This window comes from Podarcis vaucheri (genome assembly GCF_965113315.1).
Source record: "Podarcis vaucheri genome assembly, chromosome: 8".
Taxonomy (NCBI): domain Eukaryota; kingdom Metazoa; phylum Chordata; class Lepidosauria; order Squamata; family Lacertidae; genus Podarcis; species Podarcis vaucheri.
This window is the reverse complement of record NC_138766.1, coordinates 68,860,845-68,879,148: the sequence shown is the minus strand read 5'-3', so window position 1 is coordinate 68,879,148 and position 18,304 is coordinate 68,860,845. Positions and strand designations below refer to the sequence as shown.

The 18,304-nt window shown below is 45.4% G+C and overlaps 1 protein-coding gene across 2 annotated transcripts in view; it reads right to left on the bottom strand.

Moving 5' to 3' along the window:
* The window catches only part of ESRP1 (epithelial splicing regulatory protein 1), a 36,103-nt gene extending 18,536 nt beyond the window's left edge, over positions 1–17,567 (bottom strand). For both annotated transcript variants that reach the window (XM_082235290.1, XM_082235291.1), the window contains exons 1-7: positions 17,330–17,567; positions 16,306–16,434; positions 12,437–12,550; positions 9,185–9,299; positions 3,399–3,497; positions 2,276–2,330; positions 1,341–1,451 (exon numbers count right to left, since the gene is read on the bottom strand). In XM_082235290.1, the coding sequence (XP_082091416.1) occupies positions 1,341–1,451; positions 2,276–2,330; positions 3,399–3,497; positions 9,185–9,299; positions 12,437–12,550; positions 16,306–16,434; positions 17,330–17,461 (755 nt within the window). In that variant the 5' untranslated portion in view covers positions 17,462–17,567. The remainder of the gene's footprint in view (positions 1–1,340; positions 1,452–2,275; positions 2,331–3,398; positions 3,498–9,184; positions 9,300–12,436; positions 12,551–16,305; positions 16,435–17,329) is intronic.
* Between the last annotated feature and the right edge of the window lie 737 nt (positions 17,568–18,304).

Sequence of the window (18,304 nt, the reverse complement as noted above, 5' to 3'; positions counted from 1 at the left end):
ACCTCAGCAGCAAAGTCCTTCACTTCTGAAATGTTCCCACTACTGGCATTTTAAAAATACTCAGTATTTATTTATTTATTAAGCACCTTTTTAATCAATAGTGTGCACTTTTAAAAAATTGGCTCTGCAACAGACACCCTAAAAAGCAAGAAGATTACATAATTGTATACAGACTGAGAATTCAACTACTCACTCCTGCTATATAATAGGGGTTCTCTTACTGCAAAGTTTTTAAAAAATAATTAATTCAAGGAAGTACAGACAAGGATATTTTTTATTCATGCATATGAATCATGGGAATATGAAAAGAGGATATCTGAGAAGGGTCCGTCAAACATTCCTGCCAGCCCCACACCAGATGTCAGGTAAAGAGGTCTTTGCAAAGGAACAAACAGGAGGCTAAAGTGCTGTTCATTCAAATTGGCTCTGCAACAGACATTTTCCCTCTCTGCACATAACTTTGTTCACAGCTTTGCTCACAGCTGTGGTCTGAATGCAAACCGCACTTGCGAAAAGGCAAAGCAGGGCTTGCTGTCCCTGCCAATCTGATGACAACAAGCCCATCTGAAGTTGTCATCTGTTGTTATGACAGAATCAAGTGACTGGCAACAGTTGGGCCACAGGTTCAGTGGGAATAATAGTCCACCAACATCTGGAGGGCCATAAGTTGACCACCTTTCCATCCACGCCAATTTCAGATAGTCCAGAAAAAGACATTAAAGTCCATTTTTTCAAACAGAAAGCAAACTATTTTAGCTGTGGTTTTGCTGCACTGTGATTGTATTTTACCTGGTTTTTAACTCAGCTGCTGGGCAACTCAGGAAATGAAAAAAGTAAGGTAAAGGATCCACAAATGCACTCACTAGCTTGCCACTGGCAAGGGCATCTTTTCTTCTGGCAAGAACGCGGGATGAAGGAGAGCCCCTGCCTTTCACCTAGGCCCAGGGAGACTCTGTTCCTTCACTGAGTCTTGGAGACATTTCAAAAGCCATGAGTTTTCCCACTGCTTCCTGAGTGCCAAAGGCAGGTGTGCAGAAGATTTTGCCTGCCAGATGTTGCTGATCTACAACTCCCATTAACCTCAGCAAGCATGTCCAGTCCCCACACTTCGTCTAAGGCTTGGGGCAAGGGAGGTAAATTTCCAGTCCTCTCTCTTAGCCATGAGCCGGGGAGCAGGGTCTCACCCCTACAATAGTCGCATTTCGCCTTCATTGTATTTAGCAGGGTCATGCCAAATACAAATTTCGGTTGGTCGCCAAGGGCAGCCAATACGTCAACTCCAGGAAACATTTTGAGAACATGGCTGAAAATAACAAACGTTACTAAATGAGAGAACTAACTTGGCAATGTTAAGGCCTTTGAAGAACCTAGCAATGTCCTGGTCCGATGACTGCCATGGTAAGCCTCTTGCTCGGATTATGGTGTTATCATCTACAAGTTCCATCTTGCTGCTGCAGATCAAGCAAAAGGATATATATTTAAAACTTGCCTATCATCATGAACCATGGCTAGAGTCAGGGATATCTTCTATAGGCTCACATTCCACATTTTTCAAAATGCTTTCGCAACAAGTCAGGGAGAGATTTATCCCCACCCCTACCCCCCAAAAAGAGAATCTCAGCCAGTTTTGAAATTATGGGCCCGTCCTCCAATATGCTGTAATCTTCAAAAATGGAAGTAGAGAAAAACAAACAAACCAAGAGCCAATGTTGTCACCACTAGGCTGCAGATGTTTTGAATAGACTATCTGTGGCAGTCTTGCTGCTTTGTCTCTTTCCCAGCTTATCACTTTTATATTGTAAGCTCCTTGCAGGTAGTGAAATGTATTTAAGGCTATGGGTTGTAGTAAAATAACATTTACTCAGAGTATACCCACTAAAGTTAGCGACCATGCCTCATTTATGTCCCTTAATTTCAACTGACCTGCTTAGCTAGTCACCATCGCTTAAGTCTTAATCTACCTCACAGGGTGGTTGCAAGGATTATACAGGAATAGAACAAAGTATGCTATCCTTTGCTCCTGGGAAGGAGGGTTGAGTTTAATTGTAATGATAATTTTTTTAAAAAATGCTGGGTCAGAACATTAGTCCACCTAGCACAACGTTTTAGCTCTTAACCATAGTCACCCAGACACCACAAGCAAGATGCCTGGCGGTGGAGGTATGGATCCATTTCCCTGCCCCTAAGTTACAGTATTCTAAGGGAAACAGCAGGCCAGATTCAAAATGGAAAGAAACTGTTGCTTTCCCACGTTACAAAAAGAGCATGCACTTACCAGGTCCCACTTTCAAATTTGTAGTTCACCCTTTCTGGATCCGAAAACGTGTGATCTACAAAACACAGCAGCATGAAGTTAGCGAAATTCCAACATGTTGCCAAAGAAGGGGACAATTGCACATCTCGAAAAAGCACTTCTTGTCTCAAGAACTGCTGCATGATTCCTCAAGTCAACCCAACAATTACACATTGATGGAGCCTCTTCTCTGCCAACCATACTAAGCCTGGAGCTGCTTCTGAAGCTGGTGTGTTTTTAGTAAATAGAGTGTGACTTGTGCAAAAAGGCAACAGCAGGGTTACAGAGCTCCATGTTTAGTCTCTGCCTCCAAAGTTGTGCAGCTCCTCTCAGTCCCTCACATGAGAATATTTAAAGCAGGGAGCATGTGTACCCGCAGGACGTTTTCTCTGGGGTGAGGAGTAAAACACTAAAATATGATGAGCAGACTCATTCTCACAAAAATGGGAATCGTGTCTGCATATTTTGTCTTATCTGTTAAATTCCACAACATGCTAGAAACGTACCCCAATTTTAAAAAGAAAGGAAGCTGAGAAACTGGAGATTATGGTCCACCCACTATGGATGACCATGGCAGGAAGTCTTATTATTTCTGTGTAAGTTCCTCGTGTGATTTAGAACTCTCAGGCTGAGCATGTGATCCCCACAGCCTCTTTGCATCTGTGTTGTACTTTCATGTGAGGAAAGAGGGCTATAGCAGAATCGGGGAGCTGTGTGGCCCTCCAGATGTTGCTGGACTCTAGCTCCCATCACGCCCATCCACTGGCCACACCGGCTGGGGCTGATGGGAGCTGGAGTCCACCAGCATCTTGAGAGCCACAGATTTCCTGCCACTGTGCCACAATTTCCTTTTCATTCTACTGATTTCTAAGTTCCTAAGCTGGCTTTCTGGTAGTCTAGTTCGAAACATTTAATCTTGCAACAGAACTGGCTCAGCAGCCTTTAGTACCTGGATAGTCAGTGGGGAAGGGAGGAAATTATGGCACACCTGAATATCCTAAATTTCTTTTAAAAAAAACAAGTCATCCCTGTCAATCAGACGCAAAGGACAAAGTGATGACAGATTTACCAGGAACAGGCAACCGGAAAAACAGAAACAGCTTACTGTATGGTTCTGAGATGAGTGTTAAAATGACGTTTCCCATGTCTTCCACCTGAGACGCTCCAAAATTCTGTGGTGAACTGCTCTTGTCAAGATTCAGATCTGAGCATTGGTGTTAAGTCAAGAATCTTAAAGCGGCAATTTAAACAGATTATGCTTCAGGGCCAGCTATCAACCTGTATCGATTCACTGTGGTGTTTGTCCCTAGGCCTGTTCTCTCATATCCTCCACATCTAGGTATCTGCCCAGCCACCATACTGTTAAAAGAGTAATTAGAAACATAAGAGCTGGAAATGTACAAAAGGAAAATATTCACAATCTTGATGAGATCTGACGCACGATATAAAATTTTAAAGCTTCAAACGTGTTTCCTCTGATCTTGGAATGATGAAGTTAATCACTAAGCCATAAATCTATTACACTAATGAAACAGGTAAGAAACGTAACGTAAGAAAAAGCCTGCTAGATCAGGCTAATGGCTTGTCTAGTCCAGCATCCTGTTCTCAGTGGCCAACCAATGTGTGTGGGAAACCAGCGAGCAGAACGTGAGCACAAATGCACTCTCCCCTCACCTGGTTTGGAAGCACTGCTGTCTCCAGCTGTGGAGGTTAGAGCACAGCTATCCTGGCTAGTAGCCATTGATTGCTCTGTGCTCCACAAATTTGTCTAATCCTCTTTTGAAGTCATCCAAGTCAGTGGCAGTCATTACCTCCTGGGGGAGCGAGTTCCATAGTTTGACTATGTGCTGTGTGAAGAACTACTTCATTAAAGGTAAAAGGTAAAGGACCCCTGGATGGTTAAGTCCAGTCAAAGGCATCTTTTGGGTACAGCGCTCATCTCACTTTCAGGCCGAGGGATCCAGCGTTTGTCCACAGACAGCTTTCCGGATCATGTGGCCAGCATGACTAAACCAATTCGGGCACAACGGAACACTGTGACAGAAACCAGAGCGCACAGAAACGCCGCTTACCTTCCCACTGCAGTGGTACCTATTTATCTACTTGCACTGGCATGCTTTCGAATTGCTAGGTTGGCAGGAGCTGGGAATCGCAGGGAATCAAACTGCTGACCTTCCAATCAGCAAGCCCAAGAGGCTCAGTGGTTTAGACCACAGCACCACCCATGTCCCTACTACTTCCTTAGTCAATGTAACCATATGTTAACCATATGTATCTCTATTTATATATCACACACACACAAAATATGAAAAGTAATTTTTGTATATGATCGTATATATTGGAACTAAGTACATCCATTACACTCCTTATGCTTCAGATTTATTTTTATAAAACAGATTGTCAAACACAAAATGAGACTCTTTGCTTCTGCAGCACTGCAAACCTCTGCATGAAAGCATTTGCATGAGAAATATTCCTTTTCCTACATAAAATGGTTTCGTTCCCAGTTATTCACAATTAATGGCTCTGACATTGCCATGCTGCATTAGCAGCTCTGGCCATTGATCTGCACATCGTTATTAGATTTTTTTCCTCTTTGATACTCTGACAGAGTATCCTGTAGATTACCAACCACAGCATTTCTTCCATTTTATACGATTCCTCAAATTGTCAGTGTAACATTGGTTGAAATTGAATCAGACATGCTTGATGAAGTCAGAGTCTAGACTCTTAGCTGATCTACGACTAGCATTTATCCTTTTCCACAAACCATTAACATCTCAAAGCCAATGAAAAATGTTCAGGGGGTGGGGGGAGAACCCAACACAATCCTCCTAGCAGTGTTCAAAACTCCCATTGTTTTAGGTTGCATCTGGTGACAGGGAATTTCATTAGTGCGAGCAGTTTCTGAGCTCTGGGCACAGTACTGCGCCTAAGATTTCAGATTAAAACTGCAGAGTGGAAGGAAAGGAGAACCTTTTTCTGCCTCCCCACTTCCAGCTACTCTCTGAAGACTCGAGAAGAGACCCTATTAAGAATACAGTGGACCCTCTGGTTATGGATTGAATTTGTTCTGGGGGGTCCATAACCAGAGGTGCCGCTCCTGTGCATGTGGCGAAACCCGGAAGAATATACTTCTGGGTTTGCCGCACTCATAACTTTAAAGTTACGTATCCAGAGTGGTATGTAACCAGAGGGTCCACTGTATTAGGGGGTTGGGCTGGGGAAGGACTACACCATGTGAAAAATGAACATAATATTTTAGGGGCAGTTCATTCATTTTCAGCTTTGTATTCTTCTTATAAAAAAGTGTGCCTAGACATTCCATTGCTGCGTCCATAAACTAGGTTTAAGGTGACATTTAGCTCCTAGCTTTCATGTCTTTCCCCAAGACTGCCTCCTAGGGCTGTACCACTTCAGAAGACAGGAGGAGGCATCTCCCTGAATGCTCCCCATGAGAGAGAACCTCTTTGCAAATGGAAGAGAAGCATCTCTTGAGAAAGAGAGACTTCTGCCTGGGCTTTTACCTGATGCACTAGCTATTCATGCACAAGATGTTTGTACTGCAGAGCAGCATACTGAATAGCAGAGGCAAAAATGACTAGAGGAAGAGGGGGGGGTGTTTGTCAGTCCCACTCCCAGCAGTGTGCTGCACCTCCTGCCTTCCTTACAATTGGGAACCTTCGTAAGACTAAATATGCAAAGGTTAGGAGAATGCGAGATGCACTTGGCAAAATTAGGATTCGGTGCGATGCATATTCCCTACTCTCTCTACACTTCTGCCCTCCTGTGTTCAAGCCTACACATCATGTAGTACAAGTGCAGGTTCGCCTGCCATAGCTACTTCAAATTGCTTTTCAGAACACCGTTCCGATAACTTGAGAGCCAGCATGGCATAGTACTTAGGCTCTTGCCAAACTCTGAGGCTCACTGGGTGGCCTTGGCTCAGTCACTGCCTCTCAGCCTCATTTGCCGCACAGAGGTTGTTGTGGAGATTATGAGGGGAAGATTATGAGGGTTGATGTGGGGGATGAACCATCTATCCTACCTTGAGCTCCTTCGAAAAACAGTGAGATATAAATGCAACAAATAAATAATCAAATAATTTTCCTGTACAGTACAGTGGTACCTTGGTTTGCATACGTCTTGGTCTGCATATGTTTTGGATTACAAACACGTCAAGCCCGGAAGTGTGTGTCCTGGTTTGCAACCTTTTTTTGGATCACAAACAATTTTTTTTTGGAGGCCCCATTGGTGAAAGCGCGCCTTGGGTTACAACCTGTTTTGGTTTACAAACGGACCTCCGGAACGGATTATGGTTGTAAACCAAGGTACCACTGTATAGGGAAGTTTTTATATCTGTTGGAAGCTGCCCAGAGTGGCTGGGGCAACCCAGTCGGATGGGTGGGGTACGAATAATAAAATTATCACCATCATCTTGTATAATTTTACATTCCAACTAAAGGCTACTGCCCCAGCCTGTTTCCTAAGTGGCACAGTGCTGGGAGGATGAAACTATTTCCTTCAAACATTTGAATGGAATTTCAAAAGCCTTGACCCAAACAAGTCATGTGGGCATTTCGTGTTGCAAGTATACTCATATTGGCCATGTAATGATTTCTGCATGTCTGACTGTTAAGGGAACAGCAGAATGTATCCTCCGAAGGCACATGATTTATGGGCAGCCATGCAAGCCTGATTCACTCCACCCTTGAGGCATCTGCAACCAGAAACTAGCCGAGCGAGCTTTGCAAGTGGAGAACGGCGATGAACTGAAGCAGGGGCAGGGAATGCAAGCAGATAGCTGTAAAACACAGGGCCACTTTAGGATCCAAGTTGGAACAGTCAGTTCCCTAGCTCGTTGGTCAGCGTGGTGGGAAGATCTCAGACCGAGGAACTAGGCTGATAAACCCACAAGGCGATGCCTTATCATTTATGGCTACATAACATGATGGGCAACTAAGGCTGGCACATGAGTTGTAATGGACCAAGGGAACTTGAGTCAGCAAGGTGATGCTGCAGCACAAAAAGCCAATGTCGTATCTTAACAGGAGCATTGCTGCCAATACACTAGAAAGGAAAAGGACTCGATGTTAGTTAGATCTTGTTTGAAATCCTGTATTTAGGCTCCTTTGGGAAGAAGGCCAGGATAGTGTATAAAGTTGATAAATAAAAGTAATGGAAAGCTTCAGAGAAGACCACCACAAGGTGAGAAAGCTGTGGCTTCAGACGCAACAGTAGGGTGCTTGTAGTAACTATCGTCGAATAACATTTAAGGCTAATAAAAAAATTCCTTCCAGTAGCACCTTAAAGACCAACTAAGTTAGTTCTTGGTATGAGCTTTCGTGTGCATGCACACTTCTTCAGATACCAGTGTGCATGCACACGAAAGCTCATACCAAGAACTAACTTAGTTGGTCTTTAAGGTGCTACTGGAAGGAATTTTTTTATTTTGAGTATGGCAGACCAACACGGCTACCTATCTGTAATTTAAGGCTAATGTTTTATTAAATTTATATCCCACCTTTTCTCAAAGGAGCTCGAGGTGAGAAAAGAGGCAAAAAGATAGTAACTGGTTCAAAGTCAACCAAGTGGGCTTCATGGCTGAGTGGGGATTTGAACCCTGATCTCCCAAGTCCTAGTCCAGCACTCTAACCACTACACCACAGTGGCTCGGATACATGGGCCTCATTCAGTAGTAGATGGCCTGGCGGTGGTGGTGCAGCAGCAGTGTACCTGACCTCCCACCAGCTGACTGGCTCTGCCACAGCATAGGCACCACACTGACCTTCCCACCACCTCGTCCCGGCCTCCTGGTAAGCAGTACCAGCAGGTGAGCACTGCCTCCCCAAACCGCCACCTGCCATTGGCCCCTTTGTTAAGTTACTTTTACAACCGATTAAAAAGCTTCAGTTTGGGTTGTGTGGTGAGCATGATACCAAACCTTTGCATGAGTCTGACAGAAAGGCTAGTTATGCCTCCCACTCAAAAGATACGGCAGAGCAAGAGAGACCTTGGAGGGTTGGATTAGATGTCCCATGGCTGACACATGTTAAGCCCAACGTTTCCTTTTTTAAAAGAAAAAATGAAAAGCAGCTGCAGGTGGCTGAATCAGAAACTGAAAAATTCCCCTCTGATTTTTTTCCAGCTCAAAATGTGCTCTCCTTATTTGCTTCCCCTCTTTACAGTCGAAATTTCACAGTGAGGTAACCAAACAAGATTTAACAATAGCATGATCCCTTATCCCCAGCTCATGGTGGCTGGGGATGAAATTCAGAGGTTCCAAATCCCCAGGGCAGTGGAACCTAAAGAACCAATCTGCACAGGGCAGGGGTAGTCAACTTGTGGCCCTCTAGATGTTGCTGGACTCTAACTCAGGTAGAGAAGTCCACAGAGCAACCAAGCAGCATAATGTTGTGCTTGCAATAGTGGTGTAATTAAGAACACTACTGTGGAGAAACCCAGGAACAGTCCCCCTTCCTCCCCTCAGTCCCAGCCCCAATAGTTGATAGGGGTCTGATTAAGCTCTGCAACTAATCGCAATACACCCTGCCAGGCAGAATTGTGTGCAAATAACACAAAAGCCGGGAGAGAGAATCTGCTCTAAATTCCAAGGGTAAACTTTGGAACTGATAGAGTAGAGGGGTACCTGTGCCAAGTCTGTTGCAGCAAACAAGATGTGGTCTTGTAGCAAAAATCTAACATCAGAAATTGCAACATTCAAGAACCAGAGAGTGTTTCTGCCTCCAAGGACACTCTGACTGGTCTTAAAGAGGAGAACCTTGAAGAAAGGAGCTTCAAAGGCAAGCTGAAGTGAATCACAATTCTTCCAGACGCTCTAAAGATTAAACTTGCACTGCTCTTAACACTTCATTCATTTTAAAAGGATACATTCCGCCATGGCTTTAGCATCTAATTTGTCGATTTCAGGTGAGCCAGGACAACATTTCTTGAATTCCTTCCGCAGATCAAAAAATGAGTAGAAACATTCAGACAACAAGATGTTCTGAAAAAATGACATGTTAGTTCTAGTAAGTCAAGGTGTGTAGCTTGTACACTATCAGGTTGAAAGCATGCTCAGTTAGCCTTACAGGAAACCGTTTTGTAAGCTGCAAGTCAACTTTTTATCACTTATCGGTATCTAAGTTTCCCCTCGTGAGAGCTTACCCTCAGTGTCTTTTAATAAGAAATTGTGCCCCATTCACAATTACTCACTAAATGAAGACTAACAGAGCCAAGAAAGGTTTTGCAGAACTCATTTGAAAAGGCAAACACATCATCTCAGACTAAGGGCAGGATTCAACTAACAAGCCCCACTAGCAGAAGCCAGTGCAAGGGTCCCTGTTAAAAGAGTGGGGCTTCTTGCCTCCCTCTGTACACACCCAACACACCCAAAAATGATGGGGGGATTAGGAGAACCCCCAAACTAGCATGTGGAGGGGGGAGAGGGGGTATTGTTCCACCTGGCAAGCTGAAAAGCTTGCACACTGATGGAACAATTGCCATTGTATTATGTTGGATTCCTGCCATGGTCCTTCCAGGCCACATTTATAGTCTTGTGCAAAAGAAAGTGCAAAAGAAGGGGGGGAACCCACCACCCACACATTCATTCAGAATTGTAAGCCAGGTATGAGGAACCTATGGCTTTCCAGATGTTGCTGTATTCCCATTAGCCCCAACAGCTGATCATGCTGAAGTCTGAGGCCAGCAAGATCTGGAGGATCAAAGGATCCCCGTTCTTGCAAGAAACTCTCCATCTTTTCCAGTAAGCTCTCTTATTATGGAAAACATTTCCATAAAGAACATCCCAACTTAAAACCTCCTCTCTAATTTATATGCAGGGTTGAGCTCCCTGAACCCTGGGCTTGGCCTGGCTATATAGAAGAGACATAGAGAAGTCGCTTCCACACAGCATTTTTTGTACCTGTGCATATATTGGAAGATGCAAGATTGGAAGAGTCTGCAATGCTCACGAGAAGAACTATGGACGAGCTACGCAGCTTATCCCAAATGAACGCCAGATTTCGCACACATCCATTATTCTGTTATTTTATAGAAGTTTAAAGACTGCTCTAATGATCAAATAAATAGTACCATCTCTCTCTCTCTTTCTCTCTCTCACACACACACACATACGTATGTACCGTATATTGCTATGTTTCATATCAACTCAACCCCAAAGGCTTTTTGAGAAAGGACAAATGCATTGCACCACTATATATTTATGAATGGGGTTATTATTATTTTAGCTGCAGTTGACATGGTTTAGAACCTTGGGCATGGCTAAAAAGCTTCATTCCCTCCCCCGCTCTGTTGGCACATCACTAGCAATGTGATCCTATTATAGGGCAATATGCCTCAGGCACTGATTTACATAGCGGAGGGTGGGCTGAAGTGGAAAGTAAAAAAAAAAAAGAGGCATACTTCTGTGTCAGATTGATTTCTGTTTTGCCTCTGCTTCAAGCCTCACAGCTGATGAAAACTGTGGGGCTCTCCAGGTGGTGCTGAACTCCAGACTGCCCACCCAACTACTAAGAGAATATGTATTCTCTTTATAATGGGTTGAAAGATGAGTTTACTGGTGTTCTTCCTTATTTTTGAAAGCAACAAAAAACCCAACAAGACTCAAAACACGTATGTATTTTTGCTACTGTAACATTAGGAACCCTTGGAAAGCACAGATTGTTCAGGACCAGAATTTCAAGATCTACAACAACGTGATCTGAAAGGTGCGGAGCACAGATTTAATCTCCTTGAAAAGATGACTGATAGATTAAGCAGCAAAATGCATCAGCTACAGCCAAAGTAAAAATTGCTTCACATGTGATTTTTACTGGCATTGCTGTCACATGCGCTGGAAATCTACATGCAGTGTACCTGCGATGTAGTACATACGCAACGCTGCATACGTAGATTTCTTATACAGAAGCAGCATAAATTCCAAGCAAGCATTGCTTGGGAAGGAAGATCGACCACTGCATTACTGGTAATATTTACACACGTTTTATCTCAATGGATTGCAAGGTAATTTACAAAAAATAAGACACAAAGCAAAACAAAATAGATAATATAAGGAAACAAGCAGTAGATATAGGCAGGCAGTAGTTGTTGTCAAGTTTTAAAATATTTAAGTCATCAGAAATAAAATGTTTTTGTCTGGCACCTACAAGTAAACAAGGTTGGGACCAGACATACCCCCCTGGAAAGGTACCCAACTGGGGTACCAAAAATAGGCCACCTCCCTTGTTGAAGCAATTCTCCCCTGTGATAAAAGTAGCATTTGAAGAAGGGCATCAGAAAATGAACTTAAAATGCAGGCAGGTTGATTTGGAGTAGGCATCATCAAGTACATGGGTCCCAAGTTGTTCGGTACTTTAAAGGTTACTCTGCAATGCGCCTGGAAGCAAACACTAGCCAGCAAAGTGTAGTTGTTTTTAAGACTGGCAATATATGATCCAAGTCTGCAATGCCAGCTATAACTTAAATGAAACATGCAAACCGTTTTCAGAGGAAGAGCTAAGTAGAGTACACTCCATTTTTGCAAACATGATCCTACCAGAGTAGATGATCACAGCCAGATAAAACTTGGCCGGATTTCCAACCAAGGATTAGGTCCAAGCCAAAAATGAATATTCTTATATGCAACCTGATCCTATGCATACTTTATTCAGATGTAAATCCCACTGAAGGCAATGAGTCTTAATCAAAGTTAAGTGTACATAGGTTAAGTGCATTTAGGATTTAAATACTGTTTATGGCAGCAAGATCTGGGAACACTTGCAAGCATGCTATCTAACAATCAATTTTGCTTTGAAAATGCAATTGTGCTCAACATTAAAATTCATGTTGGGTCATTATACTACTCAATAGAAATTACAGGCAAGAACTGCAGTTGGTATGTAACAGAAATATGTAAAGAAAGGATACTTAGTCCTGTAGCTCCCCCCCCCCAAAAAAAGAACAAGACTGGACTGTGAAAAACAAACCATTTTCTTCTTTTACACATCCCCGTACATCAGTGACTTCAGAAAACGGGAAATGTGACGAGAAATACTTCATTTTAAGCAAAACTATGTGCAATAGATTCATGCATATCCTGATTGTCAGAAGGGGTCAGAATTAATTAAATATTAGTCTTCTTACCTTTTTGGAAGCTTCAGGATGAAGAACTTGCCTGAGATGAAGCTGCCCATCTGTGCAGAGGCAGAACGAGGTACCTACACCAATATTTAGTTCATTGCTCACAGACTGGTTAAACTAAAAGTTACAAGACACAAAAAGAAAAAGAAAAATCCACTTACAACCTGAAAGTACAATTTGCAATACTAGATAAATATTTTTTATCAGTTATGCTTTCAGTAGGATTCACTACCTGCCCAAATCAGAGTGCTGCTTACATTACTTTGTACCCTGCTTTTCAATCACAAAGTCCCAGAAGTGGCTTTCAAACCAAAATATTATTTTTATTTATTTAACGAAATGTAATTAATTTTTATACCACTTAATGCCAAAATAGGCTTCTGCAAAAAACATGTTAACAAATGCAAGAGGAATCACAAAAATGCACAACAGCAAACAACCATTCAAGAGATAGTGTAGGTACAGCAAAATTAATAAAGAATATTTGAACATCAGCAGATTTAGGTGTATTTCAAGGCTGCAAGTTAGATAGATGTTGTTAAGGTATTTTTTGCACTGTGGATTTAGTTGCCCTTCCTCCAAAAAACTCTGAGGAGAACACAGTGTTGCTCCTTTTTACCCTCATAATAGTCTGTGATGTAGGATAGACAAGAATATGTGACTGGCCAAAGTCAAGCAGTGAGCTTTATGTCTGAATAGCTAATGACTCCATTAATACAAACCACACACACAATTTCTACTAGAGAGGCAGAATTTTTTTAATAGCATCTTGATCATACACAATTAAATATGAGCAACCTTCAGCAAATCTTTACACAGGGTTGGCCCAAGTTACTTTGCTTCCTGAGGTGAATATGAACCTCACGTCAGCCCCAAAACAGAATCTGACCAGCTTAACCACTGGATCTTGGTTCAATCTGGCATTTGGACAAAATGCTCCACTACATTGCAGGGGATTGGACTAAGATGACCCAGTATGAGGTAGACCACATGCTACACACACACACACACACACACACACACAGTCCTCCAACACCTCAGTACCCCTCACTCATTGTCCAATTGACACCAGTGTGCTGCTTATTCAAGACAGCTGATGTACAGTCATACCTCATGTTAGGTTTGCTTCATGTTACGTTCTTTCAGGTTACGTCCTGCGGTGACCCAGAAGTACCGGAAAGGGTTACTTCCAGGTTTCACCGCTGGCGCATGCACAGAAGCGCAAAATGACGTCTTGCGCATGCACAGGAGCAGTGAATCGCAACCCACACGTGCACAGACGTGCTGCTGTGGGTTGCACTCTTTTCATGTTGCAAACAGGCCTCCGGAACGGATCCTGTTCGCAACCAGTGGTACCACTGTAATGCAATGCATCAGTGCAGCAGCACCCATATGCATCACATGAAGAAAGCTGCAAGGCATGGGCCAGGCAGGTGGCCTTTCGTCCTGCTTGCTTGGTCAGGGATTTCCCCCAAAGGAAAACCAGCATGTCTGTGACATATTGGAAGAAGGCAATTAAGTGAGAGAGCCAGATCCGATCAATAACACGCAAGCACTGAACGTAAGAACTACCACCAATGAATCAGGCCAATGGCCCATCTACTCCAGCGCCCTGTCGTCACAGTGGCCAACAGCATCTCTGTGGGCGGCCTGCAAGCAGGACATGAGCACAGCAGCACTCTGCCCACCTGCAGTTCCCAACAACCAGTATTCAGAGACATATTGCCTCTAACAGTGGAACCTCGCGATGCGAACGGGATCCGTTCCGGAGCCCCGTTCGCATACAGAAGCAAACATAACGAGCAATGGCAGGTCTGCGCACCCGTGCATCGCTTTTCACCGCTTCTACGCATGCACGAGGCATCATTTAGAGCGTCTGCGCATGTGCGAGCGGCGAAACCCAGAAGTAAAATGCTCCGTTACTTCCGGGTTGCAGCAGAGCGCAACACGAATGCGCTCAAGATGAAGCATATTCAACCCGAGGTATGACTGTACAGTTATTGCTGCCATCTCAGAAGGTTGCAAATAGCTGCTCAATCATAAAAGCATAGAATTGGAAGGGAACACAAGTGTTGTCTAGTCCAACCCCCTGCAATGCAAGAATCTTTTTCCCAATGTAAGCTTTGAACCCATAACTCTTAAAGAGTCTCAATGGTCTACCAACTGAGCTATCCCAGCTGGCTCAAGAAGAATGGCCACTCCCTACATCCCCAGCAATTGTTTCGAGGTAACTGGCTCACTCTGCCTCATGGTAGGATTAGCCCATCTGTAGGGTTTCATAACTCTCTAACAACACGATTTTAAAAAAGGTTCTTCATCTAACTTTTTGTACAAGCAGCAAAATATTGCCCCTAACATGGCACGCCAAGGGCTTGGCTCCACAGTCATTTTTTTTCCCTTACAATACTTGCACATCATTTATTCTATGATTCACTACAGACCCAAACACTTCTTAAAATCCATCAATAAGGGAAAATGTGCCCATTGTTCCACATGAGGACATATAAATTTGTTTAGTAACTTGAGTTATTATTTAACCTCTTATCTGTTTTGGAAAGACCTTGTAGGCAGTTGTATGCTTGCAGTTCCCTCCTTGTTAGAGAAAGGTAAAAAGATAAAGGTAAAGGGACCCCTGACAGTTAAGTCCAGTTGCGAACGACTCTGGGGTTGCAGCGCTCATCTCGTTTTACTGGCCAGGGGAGCCAGCGTTTGTCCGCAGACAGCTTTTCCGGGTCATGTGGCCAGCATAACTAACCTGCTTCTGGCGATACCAGAGTAGTGCACGGAAACGCTGTTTACCTTCCCACCAGAGCGGTACCTATGTATCTACTAGCACTGTGTGCTTTCGAACTGCTAGGTGGGCAGGAGCTGGGACCGAGCAAAGGGAGCTCACCCCGTTGCAGGGATTCGAACCTCAGACCTTCCGATCGGCAACCCCTAGGCTCAGTGGTTTAACCCACAGTGCCACCTTCTGATCAGAAAGCCCTAAGCTCTGTGGTTTAGACCACAGTGCCACCCGCGTCCCTAGAGAAAGGTGTAATTGCTCAATTATCAGTTAGCTAGCTGGGGGGGTGTGTGTTTAATATATTTGCTAGTCAGTTGTGTGTGGAAGTGACTAGTAGTGACCAGCAACTTTAGAGAGACTTAATTTACTGCACCCACTCTTCGGGTCTTTCCTCTACTCAACTCCAAAAACAAACCACAGACTTATGGAATGACAGAATGGAGTAAACAAGGTGGAAAGGAAGTGTGCCAACTCTGAATTGGGGGTTTTTCTGACCCAGCAGTAGGGAAATCACAGGGTCCACCTTCCTTTCAAGACTGCCATTTCTAGCCACGTTTATCTGGGAGTAAGTGTCACTGTGGAGCAGTTGGGGACGGACCACAGCTCAGTGATAGATCATCTGCCTTGCATGCAGGAAGTTCCAGGTTCAATCTCTGATGCCCCTAGGCAGGGCTGGAGAAAAGCTGCTACCTGAAAATCTGGAGAGCTGCTGCCCGTCTGAATACTGAGCAAAATGGACACATGTTTTGGCTCAGAGCAAGGCAGATTTCTGTGCCCCTATTTTGAAGTGATGCCTCTACAGCAGCAACAGCCATCCTCCTGGCTTTACTTGCAAGCGTGCACACAAATGCCAAGGCTATGGAGCTTTGAAACACCAGAAAAACAGTCTAAAGCCATCTCCTGTCTTCCTTAGGCACACGTGGGCGAGGAAGGTCGACTTTTTCCTGCTCCTTCTGCGGTGACTCAGCTTTCCCTCCCCTCCCAAAACAAGCCCAACCCATCCCTGGAGAGAAATGGAGCGTCTTCTTAGCACTTCTCCCCCTTTTAACCTGCATGCACCCGATTCCCACGACCCAGCCTAGCTTACCTGTCTCAGAGCTTGCTCCAGCTGCGGGGCCAGCGCCAGGCGGTCCTCGGCGAGGCCGGTTTCTTCTTTGCACTCGTCCGTCAGCTCCAAGTGATCGGGCCCGATCAACTCCTCATGCAGATTTCCCAACTCCATGGAATTAAGGGAGGGGTCGGGGAGAAGAGGGGGAAGGCAAAAGGAAGAGATAAATCCTTCCAACCCAAGGTCTCCCCTGCAGGCATTCCCAGATAAGACAGACCAAGCTGGTTGCTGGTAAACCGGATCTAACCTGGGCCAGCGCCGGGCTCTTTGACCCATGTAGGCCCAAGCCTCTGGAAGTCAAGGCCCTCGTTTCTTCGAGCGTTTGTTTACACTGCGGCCGCTTATCTGGGAGAGTTTACTTCCGAGTAGACACGTGCAGGCCGGTTCCGTCGGGTTTCTGAGTCACCCAGGGCGCGCGGGGCACAAATCGAGCCTTGCAAATCAAGCTCCTTGGCAGTCACTGGGACCACGCGGAGAGTTTACACGCGGCCCGGCCGAGATCCGAAGTCGGGGCTCGCAGCGTTCTGACGCCGGGCTGGCTCCAGCAGCACCGCTCCGGGCCTGAACAACCCCTCGAGCACACTCCTTAAGCCGGAAGGGTTTATTGGGGCAGTCTAGTTTCTTTTCAAACACCTTTACGGTCAAAATCCATGCATATATATACTGTATATTTAAAAATAGAACACCCCACTAACAACTCAAGAGGTAAATCCCATGGAATCTTATTTACTCCCAAATAACCGTGCACTGGATGGGAGCTGGGCTGCGTTCACAGATTTAAAGCACCCCCACACCAAAAAAGGAATCCTGGGAACAGAAGTTTAAGGATGCTGGGAATTGTAGCTCGGTGAGAGGTGAACTGCAGTTCCCAATGGGATTTGGGGGGGTATTAAATAGATGGTGTACACAACCTTAATTCCGACCCACCTCGGTTTTGCCGAGGGCACGAAAGTTCCTGCCCACACTTTTTAGCGCAGAAAACAAAAAAGGGAAAGCGGAGTACCTTCTTATTGGTCAGATCCACCACCTTCCACAGCAGCTGGATCAACTCTCTCTCATCGGAGCCCAGCCGAGCCCCGTTGGCTCCGGCGGTGGTCCCGAACAGGATGACCAGGTAGCCCGGAGACGTCGTCATGCCGACGGGGATGAGCCCCACAGAGGGAGGGACGGGAAGAAGGACCTTCACCAAACTTTTGGCAAAACCAGCCCAGCCAGCCCCCAACCCAGCCACCCCCCAAGCCGCCCTCCTCCTCCTCCTCCTCCTCCTCTCCTGTGCAGGGGAGCAATACTACCCCCTTCCCAACCCTACACCTCAGCTCTCCCTCAGTCCCTGCCCCGCACCTGCATTTAGGAGAGCGGGGGCGTGGGGGGGAGGCGCCTGCCCCACGCGGCCTCTTTTTGTAGCTTAATTGCAACAGGAGCCAATTCCGCAGCGCAGGGCGGGCTACACCCCTGCGAGGCGCGCAAATGGCTGCGGGCCGGGGCTGTTTGGGGATGTGGCTGTACCTGCCCCTTCCTCCGCCCCACGTGGTGCAGGTGAGAGAGACACACCTGAGGGAGGCCGCCCATTGGCTTCTCTCCCCGCAAGGGACGTGGCAACCGGGCGGGGGGGGGGGAGGCGAGGGCGGGTCAGGGGAGCAGGCCGAGGGGCTTTAACCGAGGGACGGAGATTGAGCCCAGGAGAGGCGCCAGGGGACCCCTGCCTGAGACGAAGGCGCACGCGATCGTGAGTGTGGAAGCCCCGGAAAAGGCTGGCCGGCTCCCCTCCACAGCGGAGCCTTTTTATTCTTTCTTTGTATGGAGCTGCAAAATAAAGAAATAAAGCGCTGTGTTGGTTTTATGTATTTTACAAAGCTGAGAGTGTGGTGTAGTGGGAAGAGTGTTGGGCTAGGACTAGAGGGGTTATTGGTTGGCTTTGCTTTATTGTGTGTTTCGCATTCTCGTTTTGTGTTTTCCTTTTGTGAACTGGCCGGGGATC